The sequence below is a fragment of the Terrapene carolina genome, unplaced genomic scaffold (assembly GCF_002925995.2).
Source record: "Terrapene carolina triunguis isolate 2854851 unplaced genomic scaffold, T_m_triunguis-2.0 Scaffold88, whole genome shotgun sequence".
Taxonomy (NCBI): domain Eukaryota; kingdom Metazoa; phylum Chordata; order Testudines; family Emydidae; genus Terrapene; species Terrapene triunguis.
The window spans coordinates 42,454,135-42,474,853 of NW_020664439.1; the positions used below are offsets into that span (position 1 = coordinate 42,454,135).

General features: G+C 40.5%; 1 protein-coding gene across 1 annotated transcript in view; it reads right to left on the bottom strand.

Annotated features, from left to right (window-relative positions):
• Positions 1–20,719, bottom strand: part of DCUN1D1 (defective in cullin neddylation 1 domain containing 1) — a 35,320-nt gene that overhangs the window by 11,055 nt on the left and 3,546 nt on the right. Inside the window, exons 2-3 of the mRNA XM_026650073.1 lie at positions 8,850–9,066; positions 562–730 (exon numbers count right to left, since the gene is read on the bottom strand). Of these exons, the coding sequence (XP_026505858.1) occupies positions 562–730; positions 8,850–9,066 (386 nt within the window). The remainder of the gene's footprint in view (positions 1–561; positions 731–8,849; positions 9,067–20,719) is intronic.

The window sequence follows — 20,719 nt, forward strand, 5'->3', positions numbered from 1 at the left end:
ACCTTATCTACTATGGACAATCCTTAGTTGTTTTAATACAGAAGGATTATGCAAACTAATTTCAGCAAGTCCGTAACAAGTCTGTTTATGAAACAATTTCAGCTGCTTTTTAAAAAAATGTTTTTTCACATTGGCATTTGAAGAAGCTGGTTAATAATCAGATATATGTAATCTAGAATAATTAAAAGTCTATCAATGTTCTTAGAAAACAAAAACTAGAGCTCTGATGCAGGGCAAAGAAATTACATTCTTAGATAAATGGCCCCAAACATTTTGGCCTTTGGGCCAAATCCTTCTTTTACTCACTCGTTTTGTTGTAGCCAATGGGACTAGTCACATGTTTAAAGCAAGCAGCATTTTGCCCTTTATTTGGGTTCGCTTATAACTTCTGCCAAATTTATAGAAGATGTATTTCTATATTTATAGACGGCAGATACTAGACAAATTTTGAGAAGACATAATTCAGTTCTGAATTGCTAAAAGTGGACATATTTTCCTTTTAGTTCCAGCTTTCTCCAGTATGTTACACTGCTAAGTTTCTTTTACCTGTTGCATACTTACCCTAATTCTGTCATCCCATCCATAAATTCCAGCTTTGAGAACTCGCACTGTGTCGCAGCTCTGAATTTCCATGCAATGATCAGTACGCTAATACTGGCTGGGTCAAGTGCTAGGTCATCACAAAATTGCTGTATACCATCTATGCCAATTTTATTTTCATCTTGAGGATCTTTGGAATACAATGATAAAGATTAAAAACAAACATTAAATCTTCCATGATTCTGAAGTAGTAAGTTCCTTCACACATGAACAAACACAAACACAAACAGATATATGCACAACATCACCTCTGGAATAAGCCACATTAAAAGGGGATATTTAAGCACTTTTTAAAAATATACACTTCAGATTCAATTTGTAAGAAAACGTTAAGGCTCGTGGCTATTATTGGAGCGAAAGCTCTGTACAGTGAAATCCTCTCTGTATCCACTGAACAGATACTGTAGAGATCGTGTTCTGCGGTTTCGTTTTTTTATCGATTTTCACTGATAAATTACCAGGTTTTTTTTATTAAAGGAGCTCAATTTTTACTGATTTACACCCATTTACTAAATCAGTCTTTTTTCAGGTACTTATTTTTGTTAAAAAACAAAAGCTTTACACGATTGCTGTGTCCGTCAACTCTGAGACTGAAGCAGTTCCACAGTGTAAAAAACACAGAACACACTCATTGCTTGATTTTTTCCAACCTCCACCATGTTAATATCGTATCATCACTGGCTCACAAGGACATGCTGCCCGCCTATTTCTTTGCGTCCATTTAGTGTGGCACTGATTTAAGCAATTAATCCTCTACAGATAAAGATATATAATGCCCCCTATCCACCCGGATACCTCCTTTAGTGCCAATCTCCTTACGGGTTTGGATAAATGGGCTTCTGGATCCTCACACAGCCAGTCCTGCCCTTTCTGTGGCTAGCTCCCAAACGGCTTCTTTCCCCTCCAGGGGGCTCCCAGGGACAGCATCTCACTCCCTATTGGTCAGGCTAACTCTTCTTCTCAGGCTTTCCTGTATCAATCATTTCACTCTGCCCCTTCCTCTTAGCAGGCACATCTGCAATTCTTCCCCAAACCAACAGGGTCCCCAGTTGTTCTAAATAGTCTCTCTCCTCTCTCCCTCTTGGTTCCCTAGAAGACTGAGTCTGCCCTTGGCTCCCCCTTGCTACCAGGAACAGTGTGCCTCTCCCTGAACTATCATCACACAGAGTCCCAGGAACCTAGGTAAGTTCCCTGGGGATTACAGATAGGTAAGGTAAAAAGGTAAATATGGGGCAAAAACGCAAATCTATGCCCGAATACCAACAAGAAAATCAGTGCTTAGAAATTTTCAATAAAAGTAAAGACGGGAGTGAAGAGGATGCATTGCACTGCAAGTAGAGCAGCAGTGAGGTCAGTGCTCGCGCTGACAGAATAAAGGAGCATGTTGAAAGCAAGTGACACAAGAAGCTTAAAGAAGAAAGTGAGCTTCGGGATAAACAGTCAATATCAGGAGCTTTCATCAGAGCTTTAATGAAAGAGAGGACACAGCATGATTGTGTCAATGAATTTGTGCGTGCTCTTTGTTTCGCTGGACAACCACGGTTAACAGCAGAGGGGCCTATTGGTGACTGTGTGACAATACAGTCCAGCTGCAAAAACCCTTTCTAATGCCGACAACCTCACTTGTAAGTATCTGAAAGAAAATGACAATGCTTTGGTATCTAAACTGATGGAATGAATTGATGGAAATGGGGTGAGTAGTCTGATTTTTTACAAGTCTCCTGATGCTTTCGATCACATGCTTCTTGGCCTTTTGTTTTCATTTTTTTATTTCAAAGCAAATAAACCTGCATTGTTTTGTGCTGATGTGACATGCATCCTTTCTGCTGCCAGCGGTTTTGTCAACATGTTTGAGATGTACCAACTAATTTGGGAAAATGTGGCCACAACTAACACAGATTCTACTTCCTACATGGCTAAATTTGCACAGGAGATTAAACTCAATCAGAAACAGGAGTTGCTATGTATTACCTGTCTTGCTAATCTGATTAATGTTGCATTGTCAGCAGCTACTGCTACAGAAGAAATGAAAGACATGAAATCTTGCATCATTGGATTCAGGGCTATTTTCAAGCATGGAACAAGTTGAAGGCTTTGTTTTACGCAATGCGAGACGAGTGCAGAGCCAGCTGCCGATTATCTACCCCTGTTGTGCCACATTGGTGGATGAGCTTGTATTTTGCTGCCTGTCATGTAACTAACGTGAGGACTGTGCTAATGCGTCTCCTAGAACATCTTGATTTTGTTCGCTCTAAAGCAGAAACTCTGAAGAGACTGGCAAATAACCCAAACAACTGCCAGATTCTGTGCACAAAGGTAATGTTCATTGCTGAAAACTTGGTATCACTGTCATACAGAAAACACTGGAGTTTTCTCCACCTACTGCTAACGCATTTGCCAATACAGACGTTTACCAAATCCTGACAACTAAAATGTCATCTGAACTGAGCACAAAAGCTGCAGGAGAAACATACGACGAGAAAACCCAGCTGTTTCTGGAAATCCTTCCCATCCCAGAATATAAGAACTAAAATACATTCAAAACCTTCAACACAACGCTCAGCGAGAAATGGGAGACAACCATGGTCCGTAATCTGAATCCTGAAGTGTTTGGTGCTGAAGATTCTTCTTGGAATGTCATCCAGGTGTTGCACCCCTTCCTCAAGGTGAATTTTGTAGCAGACCCAACCATTATGCCAAAGTGTTTCAATCATTTTCCACTAAAGATAAAATTTCAAATCTGAAAAGGGAATTTACTACTTACATGAACTTGCCTAACCCTGACTATGTGAAACTGGATGTTCTGGCTTTTTGGAACAGTCATCAAGACACACTTCCCAACTTCTGCAAAGTGCCATGGAAAGCTTTGAGTGCACCCCCTGGATCTATTGATGCAGAACACTGATTTTCAAAGTTGGACTACCTCCAAGACAGCAAGAGGCTCAACATGAGTGAGGATACTTTGAAGAAAATTATGCGAGCGCACCCAACCAGGATTTCTGGAAAAAACTACTAGCTCAGAGAGGCAAAATATACCTTTGTTCATTTAAAAAAAGTTTCAATTATACTGTAGTAAAATGTGTATCCTACAAGTTTTTTTGTTTTTCTTTTTCCCCCTCTGGATTTTTTAATTTTTAACCCAATTTCATCCCCATTTTAATGTTAGGAAAATAAACACTGAAAAACTCCTTTTTTTTTTTTTACACAAATAAAAACTGAAAATGCAGAACACTAAGCATAGGCAAGAGCAGTGCAAGTGCCCTGTGGACGTGTGTGCTCACCCCTAGGGTGCCCGCCTATTGCCCAGACACAGCGTTGCAGGGGACTTTGCCTCTTGCCCTCCCTCTGCTGGCTACTTTTCAGCTGCATTGACCACTCCCAACGCCTCCCTTCGGGTATTTTGTGGCTTGACCCTCTGACCAAGTCAGGTTAAAGTCTAGATCCCTTCTGGAGTAGCAAGAACAAGTCCAAATAAAGATTCGAACAAGTCTTCAAATGAACAGCCCCTCCACCCACTTCAGGCTTCCCTATAGTTCCCTTGTTGTACCTGTCCTGTTAAGCTCTATTCCAGGGTTTCTCTCTGTCAGAGAGATCTGCCTTCTCTGGAGTCTCTCCAAAAATGAGCTCCCTCAGTGTACTTGTATGGCTTAGCTCTGCCTCCACTATCCTGGAGGCAATTAGTTACTCCCAAGATGCAAAGCATAACTAGCTGGATGCCCTCCCTTGCCTGGCTGGTGACGGGACTTAACCCCTATCCCCGCCCCGAGGTAGTACCTGTCCGGGTACTCTGTACATGTTACTGTACTTCGCCTTGCAGTCATTCCAGCTCTTCTTCGAAGTCATGTATCCAGATGAACAGTGTTTTGGTTCATCTAGCACATCTTAAAGAATACTGGAAGGAATGTTATCTTGCACATGTATTTGCAGGGCTTCTTCAGCAGTGGCTAACCTACCTTGGAATTACTGGAACTGTGTTCTCTCCATGGCTTGTCCAGCCTCCTGCATTGCCTGTGGCGTGGCAGATCAGAGTCCATGACCAGGGCAGCTTCTCCTGTCTCCTCACTCAGGACATCGATTCCCACAAATTTGCCCAATTCGATCTCTCCCCTGCATGGTCCTGCTCTTGACTCCCAGAGATTGAGGCCCCACTGTCACATGGTCCCACGATATACAGTGCAGCTACTTCTTTTCATATGCCAGTCTTGTCCAAACCAGTTCTTGCTCTTGTTTTACAGCCTCCTCTATTATTTTCTGTCATGATGCTTTCACCTCTTCCAGCTCCCAATTTGCCTCATATAACTATGTTACCAGGGCTTGTAATTGCCTTGATGTCTCCATTCAGAGTCTCTCAATCAGCTCCCCCAGCCCATCGAGTCCTCACTCCTCATCCTTGCCGCTGGGCCACGCAGCCCAACACTCCACATCCGGGTGACGGTCATATTATGGTCAACAGATCCGAGCACTCCTCTTTCTCGTAATAGGGCCGGGAGATTAGGCCAGTCTCTACCTACAATTATGGACCAGGAGAGGTATCTTACAATGCCGACACGCAGCTTGCTCCTCCAACCTTGTAGTTCTATCTCTACCTCTGCTGTCGGGTAGACCCATGTCTTCCAGGTAGACCCATGTCTTCCAGGTACATGTGAAACTTTCACCGGCAAATGCCGATCTATTCTCACTATGAGGAGACTACTCCCCACTCTGTCTGCACCCAGACTTAATCAGTCCTCTCATTTCCTGTCCAGCCACTTCAGCAGTTACCTGGTAGGCTGAAGTGTGCCCCCTACTGAGGGAGCGTCTCAAGTCGCTTTCCGTGACTGGGCAATCCTTTTGTATATCAGCCAGTTGGCCACACCAGAAACACAAAACCGGATTCTTCTGAGTGCCACTACCTCCTCCAGTTTCTTAAGTACAGAATTGTCTATGAATTTCTCTCTCCATGCATCTCCCATGCCATCCCAGAGTCAGGGTTCTCTCACATTGCTTCCCTCAGAACGGTCCCTTTGACCTACACCTTCGTTTAGGTGGTTCAGCATTATCACCTTCCATGTAGGTCTCTGGACTCACCACGGCCTCATCAGCAGAAGTTGGCCAAAACTTCTAGAGTCAACTATGGGCCCCCACAGACAAGATCCTTAGGAACTCTTCTAGAAGTATAAGGTCCATCACTTTGTCTAATGAGTTTGTGTCAGGCTGCAACCATTGTGTTGCCAGATCTCATAAATGTGCTGCCACTCTAGGATGCACCCTCGGGGGAAAGGCTCTGTCCCAAACTGGTGGTGGTACACTTCTGGGCCCAGACCCAGTTTATCCAGAATATCTTTTACAATTTTGTATGACTGTGCCTGCTGTCAGACAAAGCTTAGTAGGCCGCCTGAGTTTCTCCTGAGAAGAATGGGAGAAGAATGGGGCTACTGAAGAGGGGCTACCTGCTGTGGTCACTACCCTCTCAAATGTGTGCAAAAATCCCTCTGGGTCAACACCTGGGCCCAACTTTGCCAGGCCTAGTACCTGTCTGGCAGAATTCTCTTCTCCCAAAACCAGTCGGGTCCCTGGGGTCCACTTTTCTAGGCATCGCAGGAAATGTTCTTGCTGAGCCTGTCCAGCCTCTTGCTGTTGTTGCTGCCGTTGTAGTAGGTACAACAAAAGGGCATGCATCTGCTCCTATTGGGACGCCAGCATGCGGACGATGTACTCCATCGTCCCAAAAGAAGAAGAGAGACTCTTAGTCTGTCCCTCTACACCTCGACTTAAAGGAAGTTGGTATCTCCCCCCCCACCTTTTTTTTTCTTTTCTTTTCAGAGAGTGGGGTTCCAAATCCTCCTCCTGGTATCATGTGTAAATGTGTGTCCCCACCTCTCGCGCATCCCCTCGTGTCTGAACATGGCATTGCAGGGAACTTTGCCTCTTGCACCCCCTCTCTGCTGGCCACTCCTGACTCCCCCTTAGGGTACTGTGAGCCTTGACCCTCTGGCCAAGTCACATAAAAATCTAGACCCCTTCTGGGGTAGTATAAAAAAGTCCAAATAAAGATTCACACAAGACCTCAAATTAATAGCCCTTCCACGCCCTCAGGCTTCACTGTAGTTTCCTGGTTGTATCCAGCCTGTTAAGCCCTAGTCCAGGGCTTCTGTCAGAGATACCCGTCTCCTGCGTTCCCTGTAAGCTGCGCGCTTGGGCAGCCGCCCAGGAGAGATTCAAATGCCACCCAGCTGATTAGCAGAGCATGCTCAGCCGGCAGCATGTGTTCAGGTGCTCCTCCCCCTACGTTGCTCCATCCTGCAGCTGCTCCCAGGACCCTCCTGCTGGCTGTGCAGAGCAGAGGGAGGGGGGTGCTGATGTCAGGTGTTCCCCTCCCCCCGCCTCTGTACCCCATCTCCGCAGAGCAGGGGAGGGGACACGGCCTGATTCAGGACTCGGAGCTGTTGCGGTGAACGGTGAGTGACTGACTGCCTTTCTTAAAGAGACAGTGCACTGTTTCTGAGATTTTCCCCAGCAGTGAGTTCACACAGTTTCTGTCTCTCTCTCACACACGCTCTCCCCCCACTCCCTCCTGCTGCCCGTGTACCCCATCTCTGCAAAGCGGGGAAGGGAAGACAACAGGGCTCAGGACAAAGCAGGAGAGCTTTCAGTGAGTGTCTCAAAGAGATAGCGCACGGCATGTCTCAGAAACTTCCCCAGCAGCCAGCACACACAGCTGTGTCTGTGTCACACTCACCTCCCAACACATACTTGTATTATTCTTGTTGTTACTTCTTGGTACTTCCTGCACTGCACATATATTCTCTGTAATTTTATTCTTTCAAAGTGTGTTATTTTAGTGTTTTAACTGGTCTAAGCATAATTTTTATTTCTCTTACACTTAAATTTAATTCTTTGGTTAGTGAGTTCTAAAATGCCTAACCTGTCCTGGCTGGAGTAATTATCCCTATAGTAACTTTTTAAAAAAAAAAAAAATATATATATATATATAGGTTTTTTGTTTCTACTGGTGGCACACATCCGCACATACCTTAGTGCGCATAAAATTTATTCTGCACATGGATGGAAAAAATTTGCGGGAACATTGCCTGTCTCCTCTACAGTCTCTCCACAACTGAGCTCCCTCAGTCTACTTATACAACTTAGCTCAACTTCCTCTATCAAGGAGGCAATTAGTTACCCTCCAGGTTAATGTAGACAAGCTCTAACTCTAGGAAAATGAAGGTAGTTCACTCCTCATTGCACACTCAAGTTCTTGGCTAAGATTGCCAATGTGGGTGCCACTTCCAATGATGGATTTTGAGACAACCAAATTGGCTTCCCCATGAAACTACTTGTGCTGCATTGGATATAGTAACCTAGAAGGCAAAGACTTTGTTGCCTCATTAGCAACCCCAAATCATCCAGCCATGTGTCCTCTTTCCCCCCACAGTTCATAAAAAGTCAGTAGCTGGACTAGAAGAGAGGTCTTTACATTTCAAAAAGGAGGTAATAACCCTCTACTAACGTAAGCCAGCAAAGACTTCAGAATAATTGTATGTGTATTACACAATGTTTATGCAAACAGCACACGTCTTAAAACTAATAGAAAACGTAAAGATGACTATGCAAATCTATTTTTTTTTAAACTAAAACATCAAGTATTTTTTTAACTAGAATCTAATCTATCGCTGCAAACCCCCTCCGCCTTACTTTGTTCATTATTCAGCCAAACATTCAACCGATGACATTTTCAGATAGGCCACAGTGGGTGTTTCCATCTCTTTCCTGCCCTGTCTGTATTGGTCTCATAAAACTACAGGGTTGCTTTTAAAGTGACTCCCCATCCTCACTCCACCTTTTTGACTGAGTGACCAATCTATATGCCATTTTATTTTGTCAAGGGTTAAGTCTGGAGTGATATGTTACCCACAAAAGAACCAATCAATCTAAAGAAGCATGGCTATCAAGGGGTCAAGTGGGTAACACTACATGAAGCTCCAAGTTTAAGCCACAATCTTGCAAAAACTTACACACATGCTTAAGTCAATAGTTCATGAAGTTAAGCATGTGTGTCTTTGCAGTACTGTGACCATTTCTATAAGGCATCTCTGCTTTTCTAGACTGGGCTTGTATTATTAGTTACATAAAAGTTAGTGTGTACAGGTCAGTTTAAATTTAAGACGAGTAGCCCAGTTCTAAGCATACGATGCACATGGAATCTATAAATTAGCAGCTGCAAATAAAATAATCTAAAAAGGGTAATTGTTAGAACTCACTGCACTCACCTTTGTATCTGTTATATAGCTGTTCTAACTTCTTTCTGTCCAATGATCCTTTAACGCTCTCTCGTATATAAAGTTCAGGATTTTGGAAAAAATTGTCTGTTGCAACATCTAACTTCCAGTCATTTTGAGATAGACAACTCACTGCAGTCTTTTCACTAGATTGAGTGAAGATCATAAACTGACGAACTTTATCTTTCTGTGACGATTTCAACTTGTTCTAGGAAAGTTAGAAAAGACAATACTGAGACGAACACTGGTTACTGGAAAAAATATAAGTACCTCCAAATTCCATTACAACCTTCACAATATATTAAACTTCTCTCCTTAACAAACATTAAACAGTCAGACCACAACTTATGCTCTTTATACTTAATACATACCTTGTTTTTCTTACAGTTGGTTATATCAAAAGATGCTTTTTTTTTTTTTAAATTACATGTGAACATATTTTTTAGGCATACTATAAGACAAACAACTGGACAGGTATAAACAGATACATTTCTATAAAACATTATTGCTGGTTTCCTACGAGTGCACACAAACAACATTGTGTGCCCATAATGTTTACTTGAAGTCAGCAGTGTCTTCAGTATTCTCAACCCCTTCTGGCTGCACAATGCAAGGGTACCCTCAAATCCAGGTCTTCTATGTAACGGCAAAACTATCAACTAAATCATCATACAAATCCCCTAGCCAAACCATCCAGAAAATGTTAAAATTGATATTATCATCTCAATAGGCAATACGTTGTAGTGATGATGGCGTAACACATGCACATACAGTTCCTATTTAAAAGGCTGATCTTTTAAAACCTATCTTGCCTAGAAGATACGGAGTTCTCGGCTTACAGCAAGAGCAATTTTTAATGTTATGTGTGACAAAGAAAGGTAACTGAAATGCATAAAATTTAAGTCTGCTGTAATTTGGAAAACTCTCATTCCTCATGCAAAAAAAAAAAAAAAAAAATCCACCAGATGTTGACAGACTAGTTTGTAACTTCAGTTCAGATAATACTAGCATTTAAAAATAGTGAAAGCTGAAAATTGAAAAATGAAACATCTTCAAACATTTATATAGTGCTTTTTGTTTTCAAAGTCCTTAACAATAACTATATAATCCCCACAACAGTTCTATGAAGTAGGTACGGTCTCTATTTTATAGAAGCAGAAACAGACTCAAAAAGGTTAAGCAACTTACCTAAAGCAATACAGTGACAAAACTTATCCAGCAAAAAAATACCTGCAGCAGTGAGTCTTAGGGTATGTCTTCACTACTGGCCGGATCGGCGGGCAGCGATCGATCCAGCGGGGATCGATTTATCGCGTCTAGTCTAGATGCGATAAATCGATCCCTGAGCGCTCTCTCGTCAGCTCCTGTACTCCAGCTTGGCGAGAGACACAGACAGAGTCGACGGGGGAGCAGAAGCAGTCGACTCACTGCGGTGAAGACACCACGGTAAGTGGATCTAAGCATGTCGACTTCAGCTACATTATTCACGTAGCTGAAGTTGCGTAACTTAGTTCGATCCTCCCCACAGTGTAGATCAGGCCTCAGAACCCGGGTCAAACTGGAGCTCATGGGGCTTGGGCTAAGGTGCTAAAAATAGCAGTACAGACATCTGGACATGGGTTGGACCTGGAATGTCTACACTTCTATTTTTAGCCCTGCAAGCTCAAGTCTGTTGACACAGGCTCTGAGACTTGCTGCTGTGGGGGGTTTTTTTTGGGGGGGGGGGGGAGTGGTTGCACTGTGTAGACATATCAGGGTCACAGTGAGAATTAAGGAGTTCTCATGCTTAAACCAACAGACTATCCCTCCACTTAAGTCCAAAATTAAACCAACTTCTTGAGTCCAGTAACTTACTAGGCAATATGTGATTCTGGATTCAATGATTCTGCTTTTGAGTGGGGGAGAGGACTAAAGAGTGCTTAGTATTTCAAATCAGACATTTTTACCTGAAGTACATTATAAAAATATTACCCCAATTGTTACTGATGAAAACAGGGTCTCTTCCAGCCATTTCACTGAACCTGAATCCAATTAAAAAAAACTAGTCAACGTTTTCAAAGCAGAAAGCCTTCTAATCAACATGCTGAAACCTACTAATAAAAAGTGCCGTTCTAAGTTAGGAAACAAAACTCAGCTTTAAAGCCCAAATTTTCATATTCCCAAACTTACAATTTTTCATCTTGTATCCTATCTAGGTTTTTATACCATGCCCATCACAGCATTATCTGACTGCCAAACTCCTTTTCAGAACCACAAGGAGGGGAAAAAGGCAAAGATCTGAAACGGACATGAATTATTCTTAGACAAAGAATGAACATTTTAAAAGGAGTGGGAACAGAAACCCAATTCCAACGCATGTTGTGTGTCCAATTAAATAATTAGGAAGTACAACCAGAGCTTCAGATTCCAAATTATTCAAACTCAAAAGTAAGATCCAATGTAACGCTGCTCAACTCCTCTTTGAGTGGATGACATGAAAAACCAATACTCAATACACTCGCAAAAGTAGTTAACATAAGTTTGCAGCCTAGGTATTACACATTCTATTGAGTACAACAATGCACACACAAGCAAAATTTAAATATGATCTACAATGGAGCCCATTCATGCTATTACAGAAGAAAGACAATCAGCATTTCTATTTAAAACCCCTATTAGAAGGAATGAATTACTATCTGAAAATGTTTACAGATAAGAACTTGGCACATAGAGAATATGCTGCTTTATTCTCTCTCAGCTTTATATAAAGTTTTGCCTTAAACAAGTTTCCCATATTTTGCTCCTTTTCCCACAATGTATGTTAAAAATTAAATTTTCAGGAACAGTTGCAGACAGAGATCAATCCATTTGAATAGGTACTGCACAGATAATGGTAGAGTAAGTGCCCAATGTTTCAAACTGGTGCGCATTTCCTGTGAGCCACTGAGCACTTCAACTACTGAAATTAGGAGTTGCAGAAGCTCAGCACCTCAAAAGGAGGCATTCAGTGCCTTCCAGGATTGGGCTCAAAGTTTCATCCATGTACATCAAGCACAATGTGGAAGGATTACTTATAGAGGTAAATATGCTTTTTTTAATATCCGTTTTTAAGAAAGAAAGTACAATATTTTGTAACAGGGTGAATAAAAATAAATGATTTTTTTTAAATCAAAAAAATCAGATTTTTTGATAAAATGCTTTTTGAGGAAAAAACCTGCCTAAAGATAGTTTTAATTAAGATACACTATAGCTCAAATATATCTCATCATGGAATAGGGATTATAAATTCTAATTCTATAGTATGAGACAATATATTCATGTAATGTTTAAGAAAAGTTTTGTAAATGAGTTCCAATAGTTCATGGATTAGGGACCCAATTTTATGGTGTTCCAGGGGCTTCTGTATGGATTATTTAGGTTAATCTTTCTATCTACCCAATGGGACTCACTGCTCAGTCTAGAAAATACCATCAGAGATGCTTAGTTTTGCAGTTCTCAAACTGTGGGTTTGTCTCTCCAGAGATAACATGCTTGTTAACAGCAAAAATGTTTTTAAATAAATAAATAAAATATAGAGGTGAGAAATAACAGACCTGAACCCTATTGTCCCTCTGCAAATTTTTGTACACAGAGTCAATCCCTTACCTTTCTCTAAAAGTGCAAAGATTCAAAAAGTTCAATGAATAGAAAATTGTTGGGGGCAGAATAGATCTGGACAAGGAGAAGTCTGGAGATAAATGTGAGAAGGGAGGGGCAGGCTGTAGAAACAAAAGTGAAACTGTTTGAGCAGCATATTCCACAAGTCTTGAGGTCTTTCTGAGTGTAGCCTTCATTGATTTGAGATCTACCATACCATTCTCTCACTAGAAGGGAAAACCGATAATGGCAGCAGGCCGTAAAAGAGACCCAGTTTGGGAATAAGAACCATTCAAGGAATATATGTTTGCTGAGGATGATGATGTTTTAAAGAAAGTCACACCAGTGAACTGGTGGAAGTCACTTAAGCACTTGGATTCAGAGACTGTTGAAGTGATAATCTCACTTAACAGCAGTAGCTTCTTCTGCCGGTATAGAAAGAATATTTTCTTCCTTTGAATTAATTCATTCCAACTGAGAAATCGTTTGGGACCTGAAAAAGCAGGAAAGCTTGTTTTTCTTTTCCAGATTATGAACAAACAGGAAAGTGAAGGTGAAGACGACTGAGTTAACTGCAGAAGCCAATATTTTAAGTTTCTCGTGTTGACCTGGCTGACATAGTCGATTTAATTTTTGTTTTTAAAAAAAATTATTTCATTTAACTATTTTAGTTAAAAACAATTTTATCAAAAACAAACCTGATTTTAAAAAACTTGAATGTTTAACTACATTCAAAAATTCATATGTTTGTTTTGTTAAAATATTATGTTTGCTGTTGAAGAAAAAAAATCCAGAACAACAACATTGTTGTTTTAGTTAAATAAAACAATTTAAATGTCTGTCTGGTGATGTTCTCCTACTAATACAGCATGGCAAGAAAATCCTCCAAATATTAATGATTAACCTGCTGAATTGAAGATAGTTCACCTCCCAATGACTTCATAAATATCTGCTTCAATTTACTTTTGGTAAATGAAATGACCAATCATTCATTTTCTGATATAGCTGTAAAACTAATCTGAAAAAATTTCAGAATAAATCACTTTAAAAATGTATAGTGTGTACCTTCTAAAAATAAAACCTACATCTATCTCTGAATTGTGAAGAATATGTATTAAGGTTATAACAACAAACAAGAATGCACTTTTATGTATAAATCTATGATTAAATCAAGTCTTCCTGACTAGTTTTTAAATCAAATCCATCCTGTTTTGTAATATTACATATATAATATGCTGTGGAAAGTACTGAACAAAATCCTAGAAACCAAGATGGCAACTCCAAATCTGTGCATTCCTCCCTCCCCATTAGCAATACCAGGAAGGTTATAGATATTTGCCCGTATCAATCAAGGCTGCAATCCTGCAACTAATTCCATACACTCAGGCCAATGTTCCCATATGAAGTCAGTTATAAGACTGGGCAATCAGACGGTAAACTCTTCAGGACTGGAGTCTTTACTCACTATGTAAAGTACCATGCACACTTACGATTATTTTAACATTTGTATTTGTAAGTCAAATATTTTTAAATACAAAAAATCTCCAGGAAGATACTTTATATGCTCTGTACCATGCAATCCCTACAAGGTTTGATGGAAGATCCCAAGAGTAATGGTATAAAAAGCAAAGGGAGGTCAGGGGAAAGCTTAGCAAGGGCTTCAACGGGAATGCAGTGAATTACAGAAAAAGGTAAACAGAAATTTTAAATTATAAATAAAACAAAAAATAAAAGCAATTTACTAGGTAAAAAAATTGTAGCTTAAATTGGTTTTACTGTATAGTTTTAATATATGCCTATATGTGTTTCATTCATTCAGAATTTTCCTATATCCAAGATTACCTAAATGTTAGTAACAATTCAATGCCTTTTAAATAAAACTAGAACTCATTTTAACAGATTAATAAAAGCTGTGTTACAATTCATTTCTAATCCATGGTCTCCCTTATAGAATATTTCAATATTAGAATTATTTAACATCCATTTTTTCTGATTATGTCACCAGGGAGCTTATTTCTGGTGGCATATCTGAGATTCCCATCATCACCTCAAAGGCCCTGTACATTGGAGGAGTCTTTCCCCAAAAGCTTCCATACTCTGTGTTTATATTGATTGGGCAGCTCTCCTAAAGCCTGCTGGTGTGGGACTGCAAGAGATAAGATTATTGCCAAGTTTTTAATATCCTGTTACAGCTCATATTTGGTTGCACTAAAAATAAGCCACACCTCAAGTGGCAACAGGCTCCAAAGCATACTGCACTTTTTTAAAGGATTTCGAGAAGCTGAGTTTCAAGAGACTTGTTTTAAAATGCTCAATAGAGAGGCTACCACACCCTACAGCCTTTCCTGTATTTAACTAGAGACAGATACAGTACTTGCTACCCCAATTCAGGTTAGCTAACATGCCTCTACATCAACTTGAAGGGAACATTCTAGTAACATGAAGTCAGTTAAACAAAAGTTTATTTGCTATCATTGTTGGAATAAAAAAAAGACAGTGAAAAGTGAGATAAATGAATAGACTGAATGTTCTAATAAATTCTATCAGCCTCTGGATAAGGAGAAAAGTACAAACTCAGGTCTTTGCAGACCATTCCCTTTGATCACAAATTTACGTGATGAGCACGGTATAAGAACCTAGATAGATGTTTATGCATAACACTGACAATTCTGAAACAAATCTCTTGTCTGTGTAGAATAGGGGTGTCAAACAGCGCACAAGTTCCATGTGGCGCCGAGAACCCTATTCTTTAACCTGCAACTTCCTCTGAAATGAAAGACAATCTAGCCTAGAGGGAGCCACTAAGCAGGAAACTCATGCCTGACCACACAGATGCCTGTGCAAACTGCCACTGCTTGGGAGGAGCAGGAGGGCACAGGTAACACCACAAAGCCTGGCACAGAGAAGTTCTTTTCTAGCCTCGCCTTCCTCTTCTCTATCCATCTCTCCCAGCTCCTTAGCACTGGGCTCAGGGATATGGCATCTTCTCCACTTCACTCCCTAGTACCTCCTGCCTCCAAAGAACGGGATGAAGAAGATAATTTCCTAAAAGAGGGTAGGAAAAGAGAGAAATTCCCCTAGAGGAAAGGGGGAAGAATGAAAAAAAGTCTTATTTATGAATTCTAAGTGAACACATTTTCTTTAAACACAGTATTTAACTTCACTAATGAGACACATGATGCAATTGCACAAGACTGCAAAATTTACTTATCAGTGAATTTTTGCTCCTGCTCCCAACAAAAAATGAGTTTGACACCCCTGGTCTAATATGGAGACATACCTATCTCAGAACTGGAAGGGACCCTGAAAGGTCATCAAGTCCAGCCCCCTGCCTTCACTAGCAGGACCAAGTACTGATTTTGCCCCAGATCCCTAAGTGGCCCCCTCAAGGATTGAACTCACAACCCTGGATTTAGCAGGCCAATGCTCAAACCACTGGAGAGGTTCTGGAAGACTGGAGAAGGGCTAACATAATGCCCCATCTTTTAAAAGGAGGAGCCAGGCAACTACAGACCAGTCAGCCTGACCTCGATATCTGGGAAACTACTAGAGCAATGTATAAAACATCCAATTTGCAAGTACCTAGAGGATGAAAGGGTAATTGCTAGCAGCCAGCATGGATTTACTAAGGACAAATCATGCCAAACCAGCTTGATTTCCTTCTTTGACAAGGTAACTGGTTTGGTGGATACGGGGAATGCAGTGGACATAATATACCTAGACTTCAGCAAGGCTTTTGACAGTTCCACATGATATTCTATTAAGTAAGCTGGAGAAATGCGGGCTCTGCAGAACTACCAGTAAGTGGATATATAATTGGACAATTTGCAAACAAAAAGTAACTATTCATGGAATGATGTCAGATTGGAGGGAGGTCTCAAGTGGGGTTATACAGGGATATGTTCTGGGTCCAGTGTTATTTAACATCTTTATTAATGACCTGGATGTAGGAATAAAGAGCATACTGATCAAATATGCAGATGACACAAAGCTAGGGATGTTTGCCAACATTTTGGAGGCTAAAGCTAAAATTCAAAGGGATCTTGATAAATTGGAGAACTGGGCGACAGACAACAAAATGAAATTCAACAAAAACAAATGTAAGGTGCTACACTTAGGGAAGAAAAACTAAATGCATAAACACAGAATAACTGGCTTCATAGCAGCAATGCTGGGAAGGATTTGGGAGTTGAGGTGCATCACAATCTCAACAATGATGCTGTTGCAAAAAAGCAAATACAATTTTAGGTTGCATTAACAACCCAAATCACGGGATGTGATAGTACCTCTCTACTCGGCCTCAGCTGGAGTACGGTCTCCAATTTTGAAAGGTTGTAGAGAAACTGGAAAGGATCGAGAGACAAGTGATAAAGATGATCAAAGGGATGGAATGCAAGCCATATGAGCAAAGGCTGAAGGAGCTGGATATGCTTAGTTTGGAAAAGAGGAGATTAAGGGTGGGGACATGATAGCAGTCTTCAAATACTTGAAAGGCTGCCATAAAAAAGATGGAGAAAAGTTGTTCTCTCTTGCCACAAGAGGGTAGGACAAAAGGCAACGAGTACAAACTACAGCATAGCAGATTTAGATTAAATCTCAGGAAAAATTTCCTAACGGTAAGAACAATAGGACAATGGAACAGACGGCCTAGGGAGATTGTGGAAGCTCCGTCACTGGATGTTTTCAAAACGAGGCAGGACAGCCATCTGTCTTCGATGGTTTAGATATGACAAATCCTGCATCTTGCCAGGGGGTTAGATTAGATGACCCTTAAGGTCTCTTCTAACCCTATGGTTCTAAGATTAGGGGTGCTCATTTTAGAAAAGAGACAATTAAGAGAGGTTATGACGGAAGTCTATAAAATCAAGAATGCTGTGGAAAAAGTGAATAGAGAAGTGTTATTTAACCTTTCCCACAATACAAAAGATCACCTGATTAAATTAACAGACAGCAGGTTTAATACAAACAAGAGAAAGTACTTTTTACACATCACTCAATTAACCTGTGGAATTCATTGCCATGGTATGCTGTGATGGCCAAAAGTATAACTGGGTTCAAAAAAATAGATAAGTTCATGTAGGATAGGTCCATCGATGGCTATTAGCCAAGATGGTCAGGGATGTAACCCCATGCCCTGTTCTATACGTGCCCCCCAAAGCTCTGGTACTGGCCACTGTCAGAGAAAGGATACTGGCTAGATGGACCGTTGGTCTGAACTCCCGTATGGCAGTTCTTATCTTCATCCTTTATCAACTCATTTCTTGTCATGTGACTCCGCTTCCCTCTCCTTCCTCCCCCACACTGAAACATCTTCTTGTGTGTTTATATAGCTCTTTGAACGATGGGAACTTAGATCTTAGTTGTTGCTTTTGGGAACTATGGGAATACAAATAATTTTTTTAAAATAGTTCCCACAGCCACCCACTCACCATCACTCTCATATATTGGACTTAAACATTTGCCAAACACATAATAGCTAGATCACTAAATAATGATGCCCCGCTGCCCAAGATTAACATCCATGTGAGAAGTCAACACCCCTTCTTCCATGCTGCTTAGAAAGGGAAGCATGGACTTCTTTCCAGTACGCTGCCCCTGGAACTTCCCCAGAGGTTGTGTGTAGTCTCCAGCTATTTGGCATCTGATCAATTTGAAGAATCCCCACCCCAAATCCCTCTGGCTTGCAGAAGGTAGAGAGTATTTGTTCGATTACCATCTCCACCAAACCAATATTCTGGCCCAGGTGTGATGGGAGTCTCTGCTATTCCAATCTCTTCCCAGTGTCACATTTTGGATGCCTACCTCTTCTTGTCAGTTTCACAACTACCCATAGAGATCCCAATAGCAGCAATGAACACTCAAAACTCTAGCCAGTTGTCAATCTGCAGTTTAGAAAAGCTCATAGCAACAGAGGCACTGGAACTTATTTAGAGGTTACATCTTTAACTATAATATTTTAATATCTTTATTAGGCCTCTTAAATTATGGCCTAAAAATTCACATAGATGCGGTGCATAGGAATCTTTTCCAAGTAAGTAGCATCAACTTTTGCAGAATCTTGGCTTCCATTTTAGAAAAAAATCAGTTCTTATGTTAAGGATACATAAACTGCCTGTAAACCCTACAGAGTAATCTGCATGCAGGAGAGGCCCTTACACTCTCATAAAACTCCAGTGACTTCATGTCAAACACTGAATAACCTGAAGGCATTGTATGCAGACATTAGCATCGGGCGGGTATGATCACCTTTTAGCTCTGGGGTCCTGATTTGTGAAGTGTTTGTGTGCACCTTAATGGGAGTATTCTTATGGTCATAACAGCATTTCTTCACTTTTCTGTAGAATCAAAAGCATTCAGTGTTGTGCTACATACGTCAAAAGAATGCATCAGACACTTGCAAATAACCATAAGTGTTCTTGTCTGTGTTTATTAACATATACAATTGGTAAAACATAAAAAGCAAAACCTGATCAAGGGATATTTTATTCATCATCTTTGTTGAGAGCATAAAAACTGATCACAGAAGTATTTATTACCACAACAAGCTATGCATTTACTGAGGGATAATTTATGCATCTAGTGCCATGGCATATGGGTGCATGGCAAATTAAAAATAAATGCAAAGTCCAAGTTAAAGTGTAGCACTACCAAAAATCAATTCCCACAGCATTTTCTGTACTAATAATAATAGTCATATCCTGATAATCACCTTCTCTTCTCTGGTGGTTTGGGGAAAGGAAGATAAAAAGAAGAGAGGAAGGACACATTTTCTTTTTCTTTTTTTTAAACTGTATTTTAAGCTGAAATAAGATCCACTCACTTTCAATTCAGGAACACAAAAATTAAACGTTCACAAGATCCGGCAACATAAACCACTCAAAGAAAGGGTGTGAACACCAGCAAGGTTATCTTGAAGTTTTCTGGCATTCCTTGATTTGCTTTACAAATTTAAGGTTATTTCAATTAATGTGTGTGTGTAACTGGATAATCTTTCATGGCAATTTATACAATTCTTACCTACCTAACCAAGAGAATGTAATAGCTCTGAGAGTCACTGAGGTAATTCTGAGTTAGGGCACGTCTTCACTAGCAACGTTAAAGCGCTGCTGCATAGTCGTGGCATAGCACTGAGAGAGAGTTCTCCCAGCGCTGTAAAAAACCCACCTCCATAAGGGGCGTAGCTCCCAGCGCTGTAGCACTGTCTACACTGCCACGTTACAGCGCTGAAACTTGCAGCGCTCAGGGGGGTGTTTTTTCACACCCTGGAGAGAGAAAGTTGCAGCGCTGTAAAGTGCCAGTGTAGACAAGCCCTTAATCTAGCAGGCAGAGTAAGTACTGAATTCAGTCCTTTTCCACTTTTGCCCTAAAAGCAGGTGCACAATAACACTATAACAGTCAAGTATCAGACGGGTAGTCGTGTTAGTCTGGATCTGTAAAAAGCAACAAAGAATCCTGTGGCACCTTAAAGACTAACAGATGTATTGGAGCATAAGCTTTCGTGGGTGAATACCCACTTCGTCAGACGCATGTCAACTATAATAGTTGTTTTGCACCCATAATTCTGGTCCAGCCTAGAAGCATCTATACAGCCCCTATATAGCTGCTTCTATAAGACACACTTCCACCAGGAGTGCAAGAATGTGGATAGAGAATCAAGGGTGGGCTACACACTAAATCACACAATGCTCTGACAGAAGCCCCTACTCCTGAACAATCTTAAGATAGCTCTGGTGAAAAGGAACTATATAAACATGAATCCAATGGACTCTTTGGAAAGCTGGGAAAGGACACAAAGATGTATATCCTTTGGCCATCTCTTTTTTAAGATACAGATGAAGTGGCCTGAATTGATCCTAAATGCAGATGCTAAATCTACAAATGTTACTTTAGGAAAATAAGCTGGTTTTGAATTTGATGTGCAAGCACTAAACTATTATAAACACAAATATTCACCATATAGGTACCAAATAGCCGTATGAAACAATCATCTTACAACTTACAGGGTGATATTAAACTGTAAAATGATGCCATGAACTGAAACAAGATATTACAGAAGATAATGTCAAACATTAAGAATTTCAAGTTGTACAAGAATTTCAGTTTCCTGTTGCTGCAAGAAGTTTGTCATAAGCAACTGTATATTTACCATTTTATCACAAGAGAAGCATTTCTTAGAGAACATGTGCAGATACACAAGACAGTAAACAATGTAAGTTGTTGAATAAAGATTATAAAATTCGTTTGTA